The following is a 19,830-nucleotide window of genomic DNA, read 5'->3' on the forward strand; positions in this document are numbered from 1 at the left end:
CTGGGAAGCTCTGAGAATGCTGTGAAGAAGAGCCCCCTTGACCATCTGGGAAGAGGGGCCATAAAACCCCCTGGCAAGTCACAGATGCCATTTCTTTGCTGTTCTCTCCTCCCCTCTTCAGTCTGACTGATGGCGTCGCCTTTGACCCAGCAGATGTGTCCCAGGAAAGCCAAACAGCCTGCGTCAGGGGACCCTGTCAGAGCAGCTCAGGGGTGTGCTGCTCCCCACGTGCCTCTCTCACCTCCCATCTGGGCCGCTCTCCTATCTTTCCTCAGTGGGCCTCATCTCCATCCGCCAGAGCTTTCCGAGGTGGGGAGGCAGATGGAGAGAGAGAGGAGATGCCCAACAGGCAGAGCCAGGGCGGGCCGAGGAGGGCTAAGGCCTAGAAAAGAAGAGAGCTGCCATGAGCACTCTAGAACTCGAGAGTTAGAAGGGACCTTGGAAAGCCTCTCAATTGAGGGAAAGGAACTTCCTCTAGGTCACAGGGGGAGGCACTAGCGGAACCAGGATTAGAACTTGGGGCTCCTGACCCCCGTCCCCTGTTCCTTTTAACTGTGCCACATAGCTTTTCAGAAAAGATCCTCCGCCTTGCAAGAAAAACATGTCTTAAACACATTCAAGTTTTGCAAAACAGGAATAAAAAGAATCAGGATTACAATTAAATCCAGAAGAGAAACCCTGGTGAGTGTCTCCAAGTCTGCTTACAGTCAGGTCCCACTTGCCTGCTCTGGGCAGCCCCACCCAGGCACCTTTGCTTAGAGCACAGGAAGGAAGCGGATGCCCTTCCCACCAATTACCTTCGACAGGCTTCTCCCTCCCCACTAGGCCGGGGGAGGGAGATTAACGTTCTGCCCCGCAGCACCAGCCTTCCCTGCTTGACCTTTGAGCCTAGCGGCCCTCGGGAGGAGCTTCTCCTTTAGCCTGGGAGTCCGGCTTTTGGAGGTGCCTGCTGGGAGAAGATGGGGCCCTCGTCTCGGCCTACAAGTGAAGCTTTCCCTCCTAAGAAGGCCCGTCCTGGAGAGCGTAGGAGGCCCTGCTCAGGGCTGCCTGCCTTTCATCCTTGGCCTGGCCAGGCTCACAGCTCACACTCGATCCGATGCCTCCCGCCCCAAGAGCCAGGAGAAGCCCTGGAGCGGCCTGGCCTGCCCAGGAGATGGAAGCAGTGAGGATGGGCCTCTGGGCAATGCCCTTCCGTCCAGCCCTCTGGGCGATGCCCTTCCGTCCAGCCCTCTGGGCGATGCCCTTCCGTCCAGCCCTCTTTAGAAAGGGCAGGTGCCAGCTAGAATTCAGCAGGAATCCCTGAATGGAAAAAAGGTGATTTCTGACTCTCCCATTGGAGTCCTTCAAGCCCGCGTCGGCCCTGGCTACAAAAGCGTCAAAGTCACAAGAGTCCTCACCAGCCCTGGCTATCGCATCATCCCGGGCTGCGCTTGAACACTCACAGTGACAGAGAGCTCCCTACCTTCCAAGCCAATCCCATCCCCTTTGAGAGAAGCTCTAATGGGGAGGAAGGTTCATGTTTGTGTGGAATCCAAATCTCACTCTGAGATCCAGCAGCTATGGACAGTGGAGGGAGCTCGGCCGCTTGTTCTCTGTAAGGACCAAGGGGATAGATAGCATCAGTTTCTCTGAGTTTCAGTCTAGCGCTGTGTAAAATGGAGGGAAGCGAGCTTGTCCTGCCTTCCCCACCGGAGGCTAAGTGAGACCACAACTTTTTAAAATTTAAACCTTCCCTTCCATCTTAGAATCAATACTGCGCCCAGGGTCATACAGCTCAGACGTGTCTGAGGCCAGGTCCGAGTCCAAGACCTCCCTTCTCCAGGCCTGGCTCTCAATCCACTGAGCCACCCAGCTGCCCTGTAGGCCAGAGACCCTAAAAGTCACCAGCGGAGGCACTCTACCCATTGGCACAGATTGCAGCCCTCCCAGACATTTTCTGAGATTATCGTGCGTCTGTGTTTGGGTATCACCTCGCCCCTTCCCGCATCACCATCTGTTTCCACTTGGGCGTGATGCTCAGATGGGCTTGAGGGAAGCAGAAAGAGCACCCCACTTTCTTGTGGGTAGCCCGTTTGTGTAGCGTTTGGGGCTGCCCTCTTAATACTGGCCACACGCCCAGTTATCCTGCTCTGATCTTCGGGGAGGCGAGAGGCTCTGCTTACCCCAAGGGTCAGACGTTCCCATATGATGACCTCCTCGGGATGAAGAAAATGGGCCCCCGCTTCTGGCCCATTGGGGTACAGCAGGTGCCCTCTTCTTTGGGGCATTAGAAAACAAGCCTGAAGCTCTCTAGGTCTCCATCCAAGTTGTTGATGAGACTCTGGAGTCGGAGGGTCTGGGTTCAGAATCTGCCTTGGCCCCTTCCTACTGCTTGCGTGACTTCCTCATTTGTAAAAAGAAGGGGTGACCAAGATCCCACATTCACACATCGTCTCCTCGAACCTCCGTAGGAAAGCGACCCTTTAGGGGGTGGCCTCTGAAGCCCCCTGGCTCGTCCGGTGTTGAATGGCAAGGAGGGATGCCAGAGGACTCCACCAGAGACCTCCTCGGAAGCCTTCAGGTTCAGCCAACCAACCAGGCCTCGGTCTACCTCAGTGTAGGATGGACCTTTCTCTCCATCATGACGAATGATCCCTACAACAGTCTCAGGATCTTTTTGGAATAATAAGGAAAGGGTTGGGCCTGGCTCTTGATTCTCCACCACAGGGAACTCCCAGGTGAGGAGACTTCCTTCACCAAAGCCAGGTCAATACCCCTGGGAGGACAGTTCCACCAAACTGGCTGCTTTCTGATGGGGTGATGAGTTCTGGTCCTGCCTCTGACACACTCGTTGCTGCGTAACCCCAATGACTCACTAGCTATGGGGCCCCTCCCAGATTCCCCCCTCCCAGCCTCAGTTCCCTCCTCTGTGAAGTGGGGACGACAGCTTCAGAGCTACCTCCCAGGCTATGCCATAGCACCGACGACAGAAATGGTCCGAGATGCTTGGGCGAAATGGCCTCCTGAGCTGTGCCGCGTGGACCTTCCCTGCTTCTTGAAGGGATCCGTCTCTTCTTGCCACCTCAGCCGGCTTCCCTCCCAACAACATGGCGTGTTTCATTCTCACTAAGAGCAGCAGCCTACTCCCTCGTGCGGCCGCCCCAGCTCCTCGGCTCAACGTTCAAGGCTTTCCCTAACTTGGCCCCGTCCTACTTTTGCTTTTCCAGGATCACACAGGAAACCAATCATGGAGAAACACATATCCACAATATCCACATATTTTTTTAAAAAGGTCCCAAGACCCAGCGTAAGACCCCCAAGTGGGATGGTCAGCCTGTGGGGCTTATGGGAGACTGTGTGCATTTGAGACGGGTGAGACAAATGGCCAAGGGAGGAAAAGAAGGACCTTCAAGAAACTGCCACGCTGCCCTCAAACTTCACCTCCAAACAAAGGCCCACTTTTCAACGCCAACATCCTTCTGGTGGGGGAGGGCTCTCTCTGATAAATAAAAATGAAGATCCCACAGCACACATGCATGAAACGAGGAAGGTGGCCAGTCATGCAGTAAGAAATGAGGGACAAGACAACCTGAAGGCTCTGCCAATCCCTTATGATTTGGGGCCACAGCACAGAAGGCCCATGGCATGTTGGGTGAACCCCCTGTGACTAACTAATGGGAACACTTGGGTACAGTCCCATGGAACAGGCAGGCATGAATGATTGTGAAGGCAGTTCCAGAGGGCAGAGGGTAGAATTCTGGAGGCCCAGCCTGGAGAAACTGAATTAAAATCCTGCTTCAAATGCCAGTTGTGTGGCCCTGGCAAGTTGTTTCACCTTGACCTGACTCTATTTCCTTTTCTGTAAAATGGGAATAATAATCGAACCTACCTCTAGGGTGGTTGTGAGGATCAAATGAGAAATTTGTAAACAGCTTTGCAGAGTGCTGGGTGAAGGCTAGCAATTATTTGAATATTTCAATAATGCATTTTCTTTCTTTAAAAACAAAAACCTTGCCCAGGGTCACACAGTTAGGAAGCATCTGAGCTCACATTTGAACCCAGGATCTCCTGTCTCCAGACTTAACTCTCTAACCAGTGAGCCACCTAGTTGCCCCTCCAATGAATTTTCATGGCATGAATGGAGGTGACTTCAAATTCTTGAATTGTATGTGAGAGGAAGCCTGGGTTCTGGGCAGGTTCCACTGAGAGGCCCACTTGGGTTCTGTGTTCGTTGTGTTGAGAGCAGCCTCTTCGTTATCAAGAGTGGCCATAGCTCCTAAGGAATGGGCTTGAGGCGGGGTGAGATCAGTGCCAAAGGGCCATCTTCGAGGTTCCTGTGTAATATACCAAATTCAGTCCTCGACCATTTCATTCCTTTCGAAATGAGAGCACGTCATGGCTCAGGTAATGGATTTCTAGGCTGCATTAGGGCAGAGATTCCACTCAAGTCATTCCCTCCCGTGTGACGCCTGTCCATCATCCCATAGTAGAAGAAGCCTACAGCCCGTTAAATTGGAGAAAAAACACACAGAACCATTAAATAGTCAGAAAACCCCATCTTTAATTAAGGAGAGGGGTTCGGTGATTCCTCTCGGGCCTCCACACAGAGCCCCGAGACTCTGACTGCTCTGGCCCCCGACCCCTGGGAAGGCCAACCATGTGAGATTGGCCAGCTCCAAAGAATAAAAGAAATTGGGGGACTTAAAATCCACTGAGGACTGGAGTATAGTTGATTGGCTTTACAATGGCAAACAAGAAAATGAGGTGCCCTGGACAGGATGATCAGGGGGAGACTGATCCTTTACCATGGACACAAAAGGGAAAGGTCCAGCCAAGGTCTGGGCCACCTAGTCTACGTAAGGGACTTTGACTTGAAGGGAGAAGCCAATGGGGCAAAAAGGGTACTTAACCCCCTCCCCCATGGGATTTGCTAGCTCCACCTAAACTACTTTAAGGTCTCTTGGTTGTTTTTTGTTTTTTTTTTTTTTTTTAAACCCTTAACTTCTATATATTGACTCTTAGGTGGAAGATTGGTAAGGGTGGGCAATGGGGGTCAAGTGACTTGCCCAGGGTCACCCAGCTGGGAAGTGTCTGAGGCCAGCTTTGAACCTAGGACCTCCCGTCTCTAGGCCTGGCTCTCCATCCACTGAGCTACCCAGCTGCCCAAGGTCTCTTGTTGATGGGAAACTCTCATGTGACAAGGTCTTCATCTTCAAGCTAACTAAACTGGGGCGTTATCAGATCTCAGGAGGTTGTAAGTTTGGGGGTCTCTAGATCCCACGTTGACAATCCCCACAGCCAGATGGATCTGTTCAGTATTCTCAATGCACTGGGGCGAGGAATTCCTGGTGGGGAGACTCCAGTGCAGACGGAAAACATAGCTGGAATTTATGGTCTTAGCAAGTGGCATGGGCATTGGAAATTAAGTCAGAGTCGTGGCACCTATTAAGTGCCTATTGTGTGCCAAGCACTGGGGAGACAAAGGAAGGCCAGCTGCTGCCCTCAAAAAGCTTACGATCAAATGGAAAAAAACAATGCACAGAAGCAAGCTGAAAAGTGTGAGTGGAAGGAGTGGTAGGAGAGGAGGAGAAGGACCTGATATGGGGATGAGGTGGAGAAGTCTCAGAGAAGTGTGGCCAGCTGGGGAAAGAAGAGATGCCTGCCCTGAACCCCCTCCTTCAAGGGAGATTTGGGAGTCCGTGGCCCCATCCTCCCATCAGAAGGGCAGAGGGGAGGGTGGGGGGCTCTCAAGGCTAACCAGGTCTGGCAAGGATGATGAGATTTCCAATAACGACTTTCCTGGGGTCTGAGGGAGACCCCAAAGAAGACCCTCAGTAGGGCAGTCAAGTAGAAAATGAGGAATCAGGTGGCTTGCCCATGGTCACGTGGCCTTGAACCCAGATCTTCCAACCTTCAAGGTGTCCTCTACCCAATGAAGGTGCACCTGAGTGTTCACAAAGTCCTTCCCCTGTATTATCTCATTGGATACCCACAGCCCACTGGGAGTATATTGGCTGCATATTGTCCCCATTTCCCTGATGAGAAAGCTGAGACTCCGAGAGATGAAAAGACTCACTGAGGCCATCGGAGTCCCAGAGCTGGGCCAGGGAGCCAGGTCTTGTGGCCGACTCCACGGTGTGCTTGTTTTCCCTGCACGGTGCCCAGGCCAGTGCCGCTTCCTCCACCGCAGGTGTTCAGTCAATAGGTCACAACTAACGGTATCAGTACCTTGATAAAACCTCGTAAAAACAAGTTGTTTTGGTGTCTTCCTCCCTAGCCCTTTGTTATACATGACATGGAAACCCTGTGCATGGCGGAAAAGACGCTGGTGGCCAAGCTGGTGGCCAACGGCATCCAGAACAAGGAGGCCGAGGTCCGGATATTCCACTGCTGCCAGTGCACCTCCGTAGAGACGGTCACGGAACTGACGGAGTTTGCTAAATCCATCCCCGGCTTCGCGAGCCTCGACCTGAACGACCAGGTGACTTTGTTAAAGTACGGGGTCTACGAAGCCATCTTCGCCATGCTGTCGTCGGTCATGAACAAGGACGGCATGTTGGTGGCCTACGGAAATGGCTTCATAACCCGCGAGTTCCTGAAAAGCTTAAGGAAACCATTTTGTGACATCATGGAACCTAAATTTGATTTTGCAATGAAATTCAATGCCTTGGAACTAGATGATAGCGACATTTCCCTTTTCGTGGCTGCTATAATTTGCTGTGGAGGTGAGTAGGTTTAAATGTTAGTCTGTTATGGGCTTAAAATCTTGGGGAAATAGGCCGCTTAAAAACCTCACATTCCTTGGAAAAGTAAAACAACTTTATACTTATTTACTATCAACAGACATTTTAATAAGCACAATTTAAAAATAAGATCATCCGTAAATTTAATTGTTTATAATTGTTTAAAAGATTATAAGAAATATAAGATTTTGGTTTTTTAAGTGCCCATTTAAAAAACGTTTTTAAAATACGCTCTCTTTCCTTCTTAGAATCAATTCTCTGTATTGGTTCCAAGGCAGAAAAGTAGTAAAATTTAGGCAGTGGGAGTTAAGTGACTAACCCAAGGTCACACAGCTAGGAAGTATCTCGAGTCAAGTTTGAACCCAGGACCTTCCATCTCTAGGCCTGACTATCCACTGAACCACCTAGCTGCCCCACCCCCAAATTGTTTTAAGCCTGTTTGCTTCTGATCTCTTTTCGTGCATATGTTTTGTTACTATTTAATTTTTTTGTCTGTTTTATCCTCTCTTTAATCTGCCGCATGTCGTAAAATTCTTCGATTTCTGCTTTGTATTTTTCACTTCAATTATGATTTCTAGAGTGTAATAATATTGCAGCCTCTTGTTGTATCCCATTTAACGAGCTCTTTCCAAACTCCTTGCATGCTTTCTCCCTTGCCTGGAACGTAAGCTCTTGGAGGGCAGGACTTGTCTTTGCTTTTCCCTGTATCCGCAGCTCTTAGCACAGTGGCTGCCCCCAAGTAAGCACTCAGCAGATTCTCTGTCTCCTCTCCCCTCCCCACATTCATGCACACACGTGATGCTCTCCACTTATTCTGTTCTCTCAAATAAACGGGCTAGGACGATTCTGATACAGACTGGCATAACTTCCTGGCTGGGGAACAAAGGGAATAATCCATCGCTTAACTTGATTATCTATTGCTATCCAAAAAGAGGGTACCGAATCCTAGCAGAATGCTCAGAATGGGCCCGTGGGCAGTTCACAGTCCACAGTCCAGCTCCCATTACCTGCTTTAACCATCATTCCCAATTTAACAGGTGTCATGTGCTTGTTTGTTTGGGGTCTGCATTTTGCCGGTCAGAGCCGTTGTTCCATTAGGCGGTGACGATTCTTTCTTGGAGACCGCTTGGCCCCCAGAGGCACGGACCTCACTCTTCTAAGTCATTTCCTTACAGATTGGGAGTGTCAGCCCTGTGGCAGAACTGTTTGGGGCGAAGAAGTCTCCCCTTCATTTCTCTCCTTTCCATCTTAGATGCATTGCTCTCTGCTGCTAACAACAGTTAAAAGCCCATGTACCTTCCCATCATTCAGTGAGAGGCTCTAATTCCGAAGGAGATAAATCTGGGCCTCCCTGCCCTGCAGGGAAGTTGGCTACCCTGTCACCAAATGCTTGGCTTGCTCATACATCTTAAAATAGACCTGCCCAGGGCCAGCAGAGGTTGTCCCCAAAAGAACCCTGCAAAGGGGAACAGAAGAGGTCGTTTCTGCCTGAGTGTTGGGCTGACCTCTCCTCTCCCTTCAGGAGATGAGGAAGCTCAGGGTGTCGGCACTTTTCCTTAAGGGGGTACCAGTGGTGGTAATGAATCCCCTCTTCCCTTGCCCCAGTTATTAGGACAGAGGGAAGCCGGGGTCATCTCCAAGTTTGCAACGTTCTCCAACCTCACTTCTGCCTCCTGGAATTCCTCGTTTTTGTCAGAACTGTTCAGGTGACATCTTTGTGGGGCGCACTCGCACGGGCACGCATGTTCTCTCTCTCTCTCTCTCTCTCTCTCTCTCTCTCTCTCTCTCTCTCTTTCTCTCTCTCTCTCACACACACACACACACACACACACACACACACACACTCACTCACTCAAACTTACTGAGTACTTCTTTATCAATATACTCTCTCTGTTCCTTTGGGGAGCCATCTTCTTAGAGTGTAAGCTCCTGGAGGGCAGCCTTTTCTCTTTAGAGCCTCAGCACTAACCTGTTTTTAAGCATTGAGGTGGTTGGACTAGTTATCTCCACGATCCTGGACTACAAAATAGGGAACTGATAATGGATCTTTTAAAGAGAGCCTGGGACGGTTGATCTCTTACACTGATACAGAGTGCAAACATGGACTTTTCTCCTCCCCAGAGCCCCGCCATGTAGGGAGGCAGAACAAAGAGTTGTGTTAAGGTTCAAAGGGAGGACTCCAGTGAGGGTCTCCTGAAGCCAAATCAAGTGCCTCTTAGCTGGACTCCGTACAGAATTTGGTGCATTCCCCAGTTCTAGACCCGAGTTACCTTTGCGCTAGGAAGAGGCTCGACCTGGACCTGGGTTCTGCTAACTGTGTGTGACCCGGCACTGGTCAGACTCTCAGAGCTTCGTCTACTTCTGCTGTCAAATGATGGGTTGGTTGGGCCAGATGATTTCTAAAGTGCCTTCCAGCTCTCAATGCTTTTCTCAGCCCATAATGGTGGATTATGCTTTCGATTCTCTAATTTTTTTCTTCTTACACACACACACACACACACACACACACACACACACACACACACACACACACAGAGCCATTGTTCATCCTTTTAAAAAATGCTTCCTTTTCAATCTCACCAGAGCAGTGGCCACACAGACCAAGTTCTGAGTGCCGTAGAATGCCTGTTCTTTGGAGGAGAGACCCTGCATAAATCTAAATGCCAATTTGTCCCACTGTAAAGATGTGAACAGCCACGGTTCTGACTCGGTAGGGGTTTGCTGAGGTTTTTTAAATCAAACAAGGAAGAGCCGAGGAGCCCAGAGGAGGTGGGCCCACTCGTCCGTTTGCTCCCTCGCTCTAAAGGTGCCCTTTTCTCTTCCTTCTGAGCCTAGATCGGCCGGGCCTCCTGAATGTGGGACACATTGAGAGAATGCAGGAGAGCATTGTACATGTGCTTCAGCTCCACCTGCAGAACAACCATCCCGACGACGCCTTCCTCTTCCCCAAGCTGCTCCAGAAGATGGCTGACCTTCGGCAGCTGGTTACAGAGCATGCACAGCTGGTGCAGGTCATCAAAAAGACTGAGTCCGATGCTGCCCTGCATCCCCTCCTGCAGGAAATCTACAGGGATATGTATTAATTTGTTTAGTTGTTGTTTGTTTTTTAAAAGACAGAACTTTTCCAGGATATTTAAAGCCAACAGCAATATTAATGATAGATGGGAGCAAAGACTTTGCACACATGTCAGCTGTGTTTTAATCCTAGAAGGTGGAAATCAATCATGGTCTAGATAACTGGAACGCCACATTTCTATTGGCTTTTGAAACAGGATTTCAGAATTTGCCAAGTATCCAGAAGGTGATGATGAGAAGGTTTTGAGTAGTTGGGGTAGAAGTGGGGAATTCAGGAGGATGTGTTGGGCAATGAGGTGTTCCATCTGATTCTGTTAAGACACGTGATTCTGATCAATGCAGATTTATTTATATTATGTTAGTGATTTAGCATTTGGTTAATCGGTAACCTCATAATAAGGACTTTGTCTTCTCCGCTTATCGCCTCTGAGTTCATTCTCATATTCATTCTATGCCAGTCTGAAAAACAAGCAGCCCTTTCTGATGATGCCCCATCGAGTCATCATTGGGGTACACGGAAGGACTGCGGGGGTTCAATGAGCAGCAAAGGATTTCTTGCAACCACGTTGATTCCGTCATTTCCTGAAGAATAATGTTACTTTTCCAACTAGGACCTTTTCAAAAGATCTTTTTTTTTTTTTTAAATAGTCAAAATCCACAGGTTGAATGAGCTACCAACATTTACTGTCATTGAAACTGAACAAAGTCAGCTGATCTCAAATTTGTGCAGCAAACTCCAGAATAATGTTTTCCCATCAAACCTAGAACGTGCTGCTTTCCAGAATCCATAAGGACTTCGGTACTTAACATCATGTATTCTAGAATTGCTTTGTTGGGTAAGCAAGAATGAGGAATGGCGTCTGAATCTTAGAATCAGAGTATTAGGGCTAGAAAGAACTTTCTCATCTCATCCAGCCATTTTCGGCTCACAGTTGGCAAATGAAAGCTCCTGGAGGAGGGGCTTCCTCTAACTGGGCCTCCCTTGAAAAGAGCATGTGCCGGCTCCCTGCCTTCCCTCCAGGGCCAACATTCTACAATCTTCTCTCGGTCTTGAATTTCTTCACACCTGGGCTTGCTTACCCGACTGACCTGCCCCCTTCCCTGATTACGTCCAGCCTCCGTAAACGATTTGGGAGTTTTGTGGCCGCTTCTTGTGAACCAGTCCCAGCTGGGGCCTTCTCTTGCCTCTCCCTCTTAAGTCTTTCTACTGCCTTCCGGATCCACCATTGCACAGTGCCTCCTCCCCCAGAGATGAGCCAGCATGACTTTAATTTGGTTAGCTTTGGAATATAGCTGGGCTTAACTTAAACGACTCATTTTCTCTTGGCTGCATTTGTCAAGGGGGCTTCTTTTCTTCCTACTACTTTTAAAACTTTGGGGGGGGAGGGGTAACAGAAACTTCCTAGTGGAGAAATGAAGCCAATTTGGTTGAGTATGTCAGGATGCTGGGTGGCCTGGCCATCCTGACTCAAGACCACAAACTTTGCTAACTGAAATGACCTGAGGAAATGTGGAGGTTATCTTTGGAACTGTTCGCTGATTCTATCCTCCTTTCTCTGCTCTAAAAAAACTATTCCCAGATCCTGTTTCCAAAAGCCACAGAAATGTCGAACCCAACAATTAAAGATCTCATTCTATATTTCTAGCCAATTCAGAACTCGACATTTGGAGTTATCTATCTAAACACGTAGACTGATGATGTCTTCTTTTTTACATCCTAGTTCTAATAGATCAGTGGCCTTCAGAGCGTCATGTCACTCGTGATCCCTGATCCCAGAATACTGCATTTCCATCTGGATTCTGCTCATTCACATCCTGCCTTTTGAGGGGCAAAGCCCTTTCTTCTCTAACCCTGAGCTCTGGAAACCATAAAGGACTTGATTCTTGATGACTGAAGAGCTGCTCAGATTCCTTGCCCCTCAGTCCATTTTCACCAGGCCCTCGCCAGCACAGGTGAAGAGATCATCGACCATTCCCTCATTTCGTTTCATGTGGAGATGGGGTTGCATCATGACCAAGCTTGAGACTGTCAGGAATTCTGCTAGGGAAGAACCTTATATTAGAGTTACAGAGAAGAGAAATACACTGTAAAGGAATTTTCAGCTTAATTTTAATTCCTGACTTAAACCTAAGTCTACAGATTTAGGGCCTTCTCATTCTACAGAGGAGGAAACTGAGAGCCAGGAAGGCAGGGATCTCTTGAGGTCACAGTGTCAGAGGTGGGATTCACACCCAAGTCCTAGAGCCCCAGGGCAAGGAAATGTGGGGCTGCTGACACCACTTTGTACCATTCACCTCTAACAAGCTCTTGCTCTCTTTAAACCCTGAAAAAGCACCAAGTTTCACATCCAGCCACATCAGGCTGAGCAGAGGCCAACACTTTGGACTTTGGAAGGCCAGTGTCAGGAGCTTTAGTTGATTTAATTTGGGGGTTCATCTATCCCAGCTGGGCTGAGAGGTCTCAGATTCCCATCTCCTGTGAGATGTGCAGGTGTGATTGATGCCGGCCAGGCCAGCCTGAAGGGTGATTTGGGCACAGCTCTGCTTGGATTCCAACAGCACTTACAATCATATACTTGTTGAGTGGGATATTGGCCGCATCTCATCACCCATTAATGACCTCAAAACTTTTGCTCCATGTTTAAATGTACTTTGGTCACATGAGGCCACGATTCTGACGGGCTCTTTTCCACATGGGTTTACAGACTCAAGGGGACCTCAGAGGGCATTTGGCACAGCCAACTGCCAACACAGATAAGCAAACTCCCCAGACAAGAGAATCGGCCTGCTTGAGGTCAGATAGCCAGTTGGAAATAGTCAGAAAAACCCAGTCTTCCTGCCTACCATTCCAGTACTCCCCATGTTCTCTTTAGAGTGGGAAATCTGGAAAACCCAAGGGCTGCTCATTGACTTTTCTTCTATCTTGTGCTAGTACAGTCTTGTACTAAGCAAGTTTCAAATCCCAAAGAAAAAAACCAATAGTCATATCCCTCTGGTGGTCCCTGCACAGAAATGACTCTCAGGGCTTTTGTCTCTGTCTCCAGCTTACCCCCGGGTTTGGGCAGATCACCTTTCATTAGCCCTACTGGCCAGAGTTTTAGTCCCTCTTCCATGCTAAGTAGAGCAGTGGGATAGCTCCCCTGTCTTGGGGCTCCAGCAAGGCCCCCACACCCAAGACTCAGTGGAAGCCACGCACCTCTAACTTCCCCACCTTCATGAGCCAGGCAAGGAGCATGGACTACTTCTCTGCAAGGCTGTGTAGACTTGTTCTCATTCTGGGCTTGATGGTGAAGGAGTCTGAGAAGGACATGCCCTTACAACATCAGGAATTCAGAATTGAGAATAAGTCTTCCGTCAGAGTTGGGCTTAAGACCAGGATGTTTCTGTGATTTAAAACCATGAAACAATGTGGCTTATTTTCTCTCTCCTCAATCATTGTTTCCCATCACTTTACTACAACCCCCTCTGTGGGGTTTGAAGTATATTTTTCCCCTTTTTTTATTTAGAAAATTTTCCCATGGTTCCATGATTCATGATTTCCCCCCCTTCCTCCCCCTTCCAGAACCAACAAGCAGTTCCACTGGGTATTTCCATGTTATTCATATTTGTAGTAGAGTGATCTTTTAACATCAAAATCCCAATCATATCCCCATTGAACCTCGCGATCGATCATGTTTTTCTTGAAGTATATTTTTAAGAGACAAAATTAACATCTATTTGATGGGGCAGCATATAGAGGGAGATGTTTGACAGATTCTGAGCACCAGAGGGCACACAGGTCCCAGACCCTATTTAAAGAGAGGCTTCACTTTTTGTTCAAGGGACGGACTCTATATTCCAGCCCCTAAAAAAAAGAGGCTCCCATTGAAGTTAACATTGGGCCAGACCTTCTTCCTCCAAAGGTCAGAATTCGAGAAGTACATGGCGACCAAGTAGATGGAACCTCAGACCCTGCTGGCTGAGCCCACCAAGGCTAACACCCTCGAAGCTTATTATTGAGGAAAATGGAGTGAACAGCGGCAGAGTCAAGCCTGGAGCCAGGCCTCCAGTGATCTCGTAACCAGCCCTCGTGGCCTCCATCCCACACTCTTGTGCAGTGCTCAGGAGATGCTTATGCATGGGCAGTGCTAACAAGCGCTGGATTCAGGACACTGGAACCTGATATTTTCTTTTACAGGGCTGAGAGAAGAAGGCAGATAGGATAGCCCTAAGTATGAATGAAAAGGCTACAGCCCCCCTCTCCTTAGGCTTGGATGCTCCTTCAGAGCAGGTCACCCTGTCCTCTGATGCTCTCCCACTCTTCCCCTCCCTAAATCCAGGCAGAACACTGGGTCTGTCTGTCACCAGTGAGAAGGCTCCTGGAGAGCAGCCAAGCTAAAGCTGATGAAGCCAAGACCCCAAAATAAACCCAAATAAAAGGGTGCTTGGTGAGTTGTCAGGAAAGTGCCAAAGAAATGGGTGTAGTTGAGAGCCTTGCACTGCCTTCAGTGATGGGCCCTCTAAAAGCTGGCTCTGAATGCCCACACTGGCACCCTGGCAGCCATGACCTGCAGCTCTATAAGCAAACAAGCAGACATACATAATGAGAAGACTCCTGAGGTTCTCAGAAAGCTGTAGCAGGGTGGAGGTCCCCAAAGGCATATCTCACCTACTTTCTATTTCCTTCTAATGAATCATTTTCAGATTTACATTTGTTCCCAGGGCTGGTCTTGGTTTCCCAGCCAATGGCAGAGGCCCAGTTCTCAATGGGCAGGGTCTGTAACCTGGGAGCCAATGAGTGATGGATGCTCATTTATCATAAAAGGGAGATAGATAGGTTCTCTTTCCCATTTTACAAAGAAGGGAGCTGAGCCTGAGAAAGGATGACTTCCTGCTTAGGGATCACCCCAGGGCATCGCAAACCTTCTACCCTGTCAACTCCCAATGGGCTCTGGGCCCCAAGAAGAGAAAAAGTCAACTGGTGGTGGCCAAGGGGAGTCATCAGCAGGGACTGCTGGCCCCACTGTTCTGTTAACTGTCAGTGGCACAATGGGCTTGAACTTCCCTTCTCAAAGGCACCCTGACATCAGCTATCTGCCTCAACATTGGGGTAATATAACTCCAAGTACCTGAGTTCCAGGCCAGGTCCTGACATTTCCTCTAAGCTACATCTCCCTAAGCCAAGTCATTTCCTCCTGAGCCTCAGTATCCTCCTTTGTAAAACGGGAATATTGATAACAAGGTTTCCTATCTCCCAGATGAGCTATAAGAAAAACTTGTCAAGCATGGAGAGACATATCTAAATAAGTCGTTTGTCACATCTAGATTCAAAACTTGCCTGGTTGGTTAAAAAATGCAAAGACTTTTTAGTCTCCATCATCACACCCTCTCTGGGCCTTCATCAGTTTCTCTTCCTGCTGGGTTTGGGTTCAATCCTCTCAATCTTTCCAGAAGCAGATAAGGGTAGGTATTAGGGGAAAGAGCTCTGGCACTTTCATTTTACCAGTTATAGAACAAGCAAATGGGTTGCTTGTTCTACAAATCCGAAACTGACTGACCCACTAAAAAAAACCCAAAACAGATTGGAGGAAAACAACTGCTAACCAGCCAGCTCTCCTTCCCTCACTCCCTCCAAGGCCAGGGCTTTCCTTTGTTCCCTTCATTCCCCCTCCCTTCCCCCCACCAGCAGCCACTTGCTGCAGCCCCTGAGGATGAAGGTCAGGGGGAACCAGAAGGAACCCTGGCTCTGCCCCCAATGCTGCTGGAAGGAGCTCACCTTTTCAGCTCTGAAAGCTTTATCCTACCAGAAACACTCTTCCAGTGTGAAGAATTCACCCTTTCATTTGATCAGGTGTCCAAGAATTCCTTTTCACAAGCTGAATGTCTTTTATTGAGTCACCCAAAGCTTTGGGCCTGTCTACTGATGGTCCCAGAAGGGATGGAATCCCCCTTGTAAAAGACTGTGGCTGTATGATTTAGGTCTGGTCTTGAGGGGATGATGCTAACAAATCCTGTTAGAAGATCCATAGGTGAGAAACTACCTGCCAGCCATCTCCCAGGGCCTAGGTACCATGTTTACAACAGTCAAGTGTAGCTTCAGAAGCCTCCAGGAATGCTGGGAAACTCTAGCAAGCAATGGCTCGCTCAATTTTTGGTTTGGTGGGATGTTGTCAAAAATAATTTGGGGTGTCTGGACCCCACTAGTAAGGCACAGTGAAGGACAGCCAAAAGCCTAGGATTCCAGCCCTGTACCATCCTGTGTGGCCTGTGTAGGCCAAAGCCTTCTCCACCTGTCAGAATACTTATACTGTCTGGTCCACCAGGCAATTGTGAGGAAAGTCTTTTTTACATCAAGGGCTGATGAAACAAATTCTCCATCCTTCAAGGCTGAGACGTGTCTTGGACTAGAGATACCTTGTAATGTCAGTTCAAAAATGTATGAGGAATGAAGTCTGACTTTTAAAAATGGCTGTAGGAGGAGGAAATCTGAGGGAAATAGGATACTAAGGTTACTCCAGAAAGATCCAAGCTGGAGGCAAAGTTAAGAGGAAGCAAGCCAGGGAAGCCATGTGCCCAAGGCCACACAGGTGGGGTGACAGCTTCCCACTGCCTCAAGCAGCTCTTTAAAGAACCTTAGGATCTCACGGTATGAGACGAGGGTTCCAGTGAGTGACATGAATGAATTTAAAAGGGAATTATATAGGGAAGCCAGACAATGCTTCTGGTGTGTCCTGGCCCATGCCTTGGAAGTCCCATGTTACCGAGTGTGATCAAAGTTCATGTTTCATCATCCCCCAACCTTCAATACATTCATGGGTTCATACTTGCCTGAAAGAGGAAGGCTGTTTGTCCCACTATGTGGACTGGAACCACCTCCAAAATGATGTGCTCCGTTAGCACTGGTTCAGTGACAGGCCAGTTCTTTCTAATGCCCTTGGTAGGTCTGTGAAAGCTGAGCTCGCCTCCTAGGGTGAGGAGAGAGCCTTCTTACTCTCTGTCCTCTCTACCACCATCTTTCATGTGCCTTCAAAGACTGAGTGGCCCTGTGCCAGGAGGGCCACAGGGTCAAGCGAGGTAGGGAAGTCTGGGGTCTCTGGGCCCTAGACCCTACTGCTCAGGGAAGGGCTATTTCCCTCTCCCAACTTCACCTACCCAAACCAACTGCCCAGATTTGAAGCAATTTAGATTAAGCTTCTACTGATCATTTCAAAGGTAAATTTCCTTTTAAAGATGGCAGTGGCACCTAGTGCAGAGAAGCTTTTAGCTTTTTAGCAAGAGCTTTTTAAGTGTCTTATTTATTTTTTTAAACCCTTATCTCCCGTCTTAGAATCAATACTTTGTCTAGTCCTTACCACTCTTCTGCCTTAGAATTGATTCTAAGGCAGAAGAGTGGTAAGGGCTAGACAATGAGGATTAAGTGACTTGCCCAGGGTCACACAGCTAGGAAGTGTCTGAGGCCAAATTTGAACCCAAGACCTGTCTCTAGGTCTGGCTCTCAATCCACTGAGCCACCCAACTGCCCCTTAATTGTCTTTGTGAATATAAATGAATGAGCTTCCCTTAGACAATCTTCTCTAAAGCCCTGAAGAGTTCCTTTTTAGGCTGATGCTGTGAGGCATCTCCCATGCTCTTTCCATGCCCATGGGTATGGAAAACCCATCCATAGGACATGTGGAGGGACACTGCTTTCCTGAAGAGTAATATTTGCATTACTTTACAAATCACATTACACAAAAATACTCTAATCAACCAAAAGTAATATCTGTGAGACTTACATATAGGAAGCTTTTTAACATGTCTTCTATGAATGCTTATGTCAATTAAGGTACGTGGTTTACTGGCAGATTAGAAATACAAAGTGGGTGGAACAAAACAAAGTCCTGGACCTTTTTATTTTAAAAGTCATATCTTTTTTCAATTAGCAGGCATTTATTTTCTCTCTTTACTTCTTACCCTTTGCTGCCACCACCCCACCCAGTGGAAGGAATAAAAGAAAAGTAAAACCCTTGATAAGCAGTCAAGGAAAACATAACCCCACCTCGATCAGGTCCAAAAATGTTTGTCTCATTCCGTAGGTTCAGTTCATCCCCAATCTATCAGGAGGTAAGTAGACCGTTTCAGTGTTGGTCCTTTGGTATGATAGCTGGCCACTACACTGATGTGAGATCTTAAGTCTTTCTAAGTTGCTCATCTTCATAAACGTCATGATTGTATATATCATTCTCCTGCTTCTACTCACTTCACCCTACATTAGTTCAAACAAGTCTTCGCAGGTTTCTCTGAAGTCATCTTTCTCATTTCTTGATGCAGTCATATGCCATAATTTGTTCAGTTACTCCCCAATTGGTGGTTTCTAATCCTTTTTCACCTTAAAAAATTTCTATAAATACTTTTGCACACTTGTGTAGTTTTCTTCTTTCTTTGATCTCTCTGGGATATAGGCATTTATAATGACTCGTTAGGCATTGTTCTAGATTGCTTTCTAGAATGGCTGGACCATTCTCTACCGACAGTACATCACTGGGCCTATTTTCCCACAGATTCTCCGAACTTTGCCATTTTCCTCTTTTGCCAGATTTGCCACTCTTATGGTTGTGAGGTAGAACCTCAGAGCTGCTTTAATGTGTATTTCTCTCACTTTTAGCGATCTGAAGCATTTTTTCATCTGGCTATTGAAAGCTCAAATTTCCTTCCTTGAGAACTCCTGTTCACATCCATTTAGCCATCTATCAATTGGGGATTATCTCTTATTCTTCTAAATTTGAGTCAGCTCCTCATAGATATTGGAAATGAAGTCTTAGAGAATCTGCTTAGCAATGCAGAATGTACTCTCGCCTTAGTCTGTCCCATAGATTCCATGTTCACATTCATTTGTAGTGCTTGGCACACAGTAGGCACTTAATGCTTATTGGCTGACCCCTTGGGGCAAGATCTGCCACATCCAATTGCAGTTTGCACAAACTGTCTGGTCTTTGTTTCTATCCAGTTGAACAATGCCTCACATTTTACTAAATGCTGTTTGCCTAAGGAGGATGACCGAAGGGCTCTCATTGCTGCTGTGAATTATTGAGTATTCTTACCAAAGAAAGCTGTCACCAGTAGAAGTTTGTTTATTTACGTATATATTTACATGCTCAGTAATTAAGAGGGAAGGCCACAGAATCTTAACTACAGGCTTTGCTATTGAGATCCATTAATTTCCCAGCTCACTGCACCATGTTGCCAAAGGCATGTGGCTTGTGGTGTCTTGGCCTTTTTATCTGGTGACTCATCAGAAGGCCCATGTACTCTTCTCTTCCATCGAGGCAAGACCTCCCCAAGAGAGTTCACTGGACACTGGCAAAAATCACCAATTTCCAGAGTGGAGCATTCAGTTTTGTCTCTTGGTGTGTTTGCATTTATCTCAAAACTTCTTAGGTGCTTTTGCTGCCCTGAAAATGTCACAAAATTTGATGAAGACTGTTCATTCATAACACTACTAAACAGGGAGAATTTGAAAGGAGCAACTCCTGATGAGTCTTCCTGTCTAACCCACTAACTCAGGCAAATGTCTCCAGTGCTCTTGGATGACAGCAGGGCAGAGATGGAATGGAGCTGAAACACTCGAGGACCTCAGGAAATCGGGAAGCCCCGATGGCCAAGCTGTCATTTGATATCGTACGAGAGGAGAAGAGAGATGGCCTCTTTCTTTTCCTGGGGATTGAGCATAGGTACCGCCTGTCTGGTAGAGTAGAAACCATCTTAGAGCCACTTTCCACTGTTTCTCTTTTGTTCTGAGACTGAACTGAGAGGATCCACTAATGATTTCTATCTTGGGATGTCATACTGTAAGACTGATGAATGTAAAGAGCTAATTTCAAGGTACCATTTGCCTTAAAATGTTTTTAAAAGAATAAACTATTTTAAAATCAATTGGTGAGGGTATTAGTGATCGATCTGTTCATTTGATGGGATGAAATGTTTCCCTTGGATCACAGCAGCTGATCCTCTGTGTGAATTGGGCCTCCTCTCATTATTGTTCTGATTACCACTGACTGGACAGAGAGACTTGATT

The 19,830-nt window shown here is 47.7% G+C and overlaps 1 protein-coding gene across 3 annotated transcripts in view; it reads left to right on the forward strand.

Annotated features, from left to right (window-relative positions):
* PPARA (peroxisome proliferator activated receptor alpha) overlaps positions 1-19,830 on the forward strand; it is a 78,949-nt gene that overhangs the window by 52,685 nt on the left and 6,434 nt on the right. Inside the window, exons 6-8 of one of the 3 annotated variants that reach the window (XM_044678441.1) lie at positions 6,257-6,704; positions 9,558-9,798; positions 11,519-11,750. In XM_044678441.1, the coding sequence (XP_044534376.1) occupies positions 6,257-6,704; positions 9,558-9,798; positions 11,519-11,561 (732 nt within the window). In that variant the 3' untranslated portion in view covers positions 11,562-11,750. Of the gene's footprint in view, positions 1-6,256; positions 6,705-9,557; positions 10,214-11,518; positions 11,751-19,830 lie in introns of those variants that run through there. The other 2 variants (XM_044678442.1, XM_044678443.1) reach the window with 2 other exon arrangements.

The sequence above is a fragment of the Gracilinanus agilis genome, chromosome 5, assembly GCF_016433145.1.
Source record: "Gracilinanus agilis isolate LMUSP501 chromosome 5, AgileGrace, whole genome shotgun sequence".
Classification (NCBI taxonomy): domain Eukaryota; kingdom Metazoa; phylum Chordata; class Mammalia; order Didelphimorphia; family Didelphidae; genus Gracilinanus; species Gracilinanus agilis.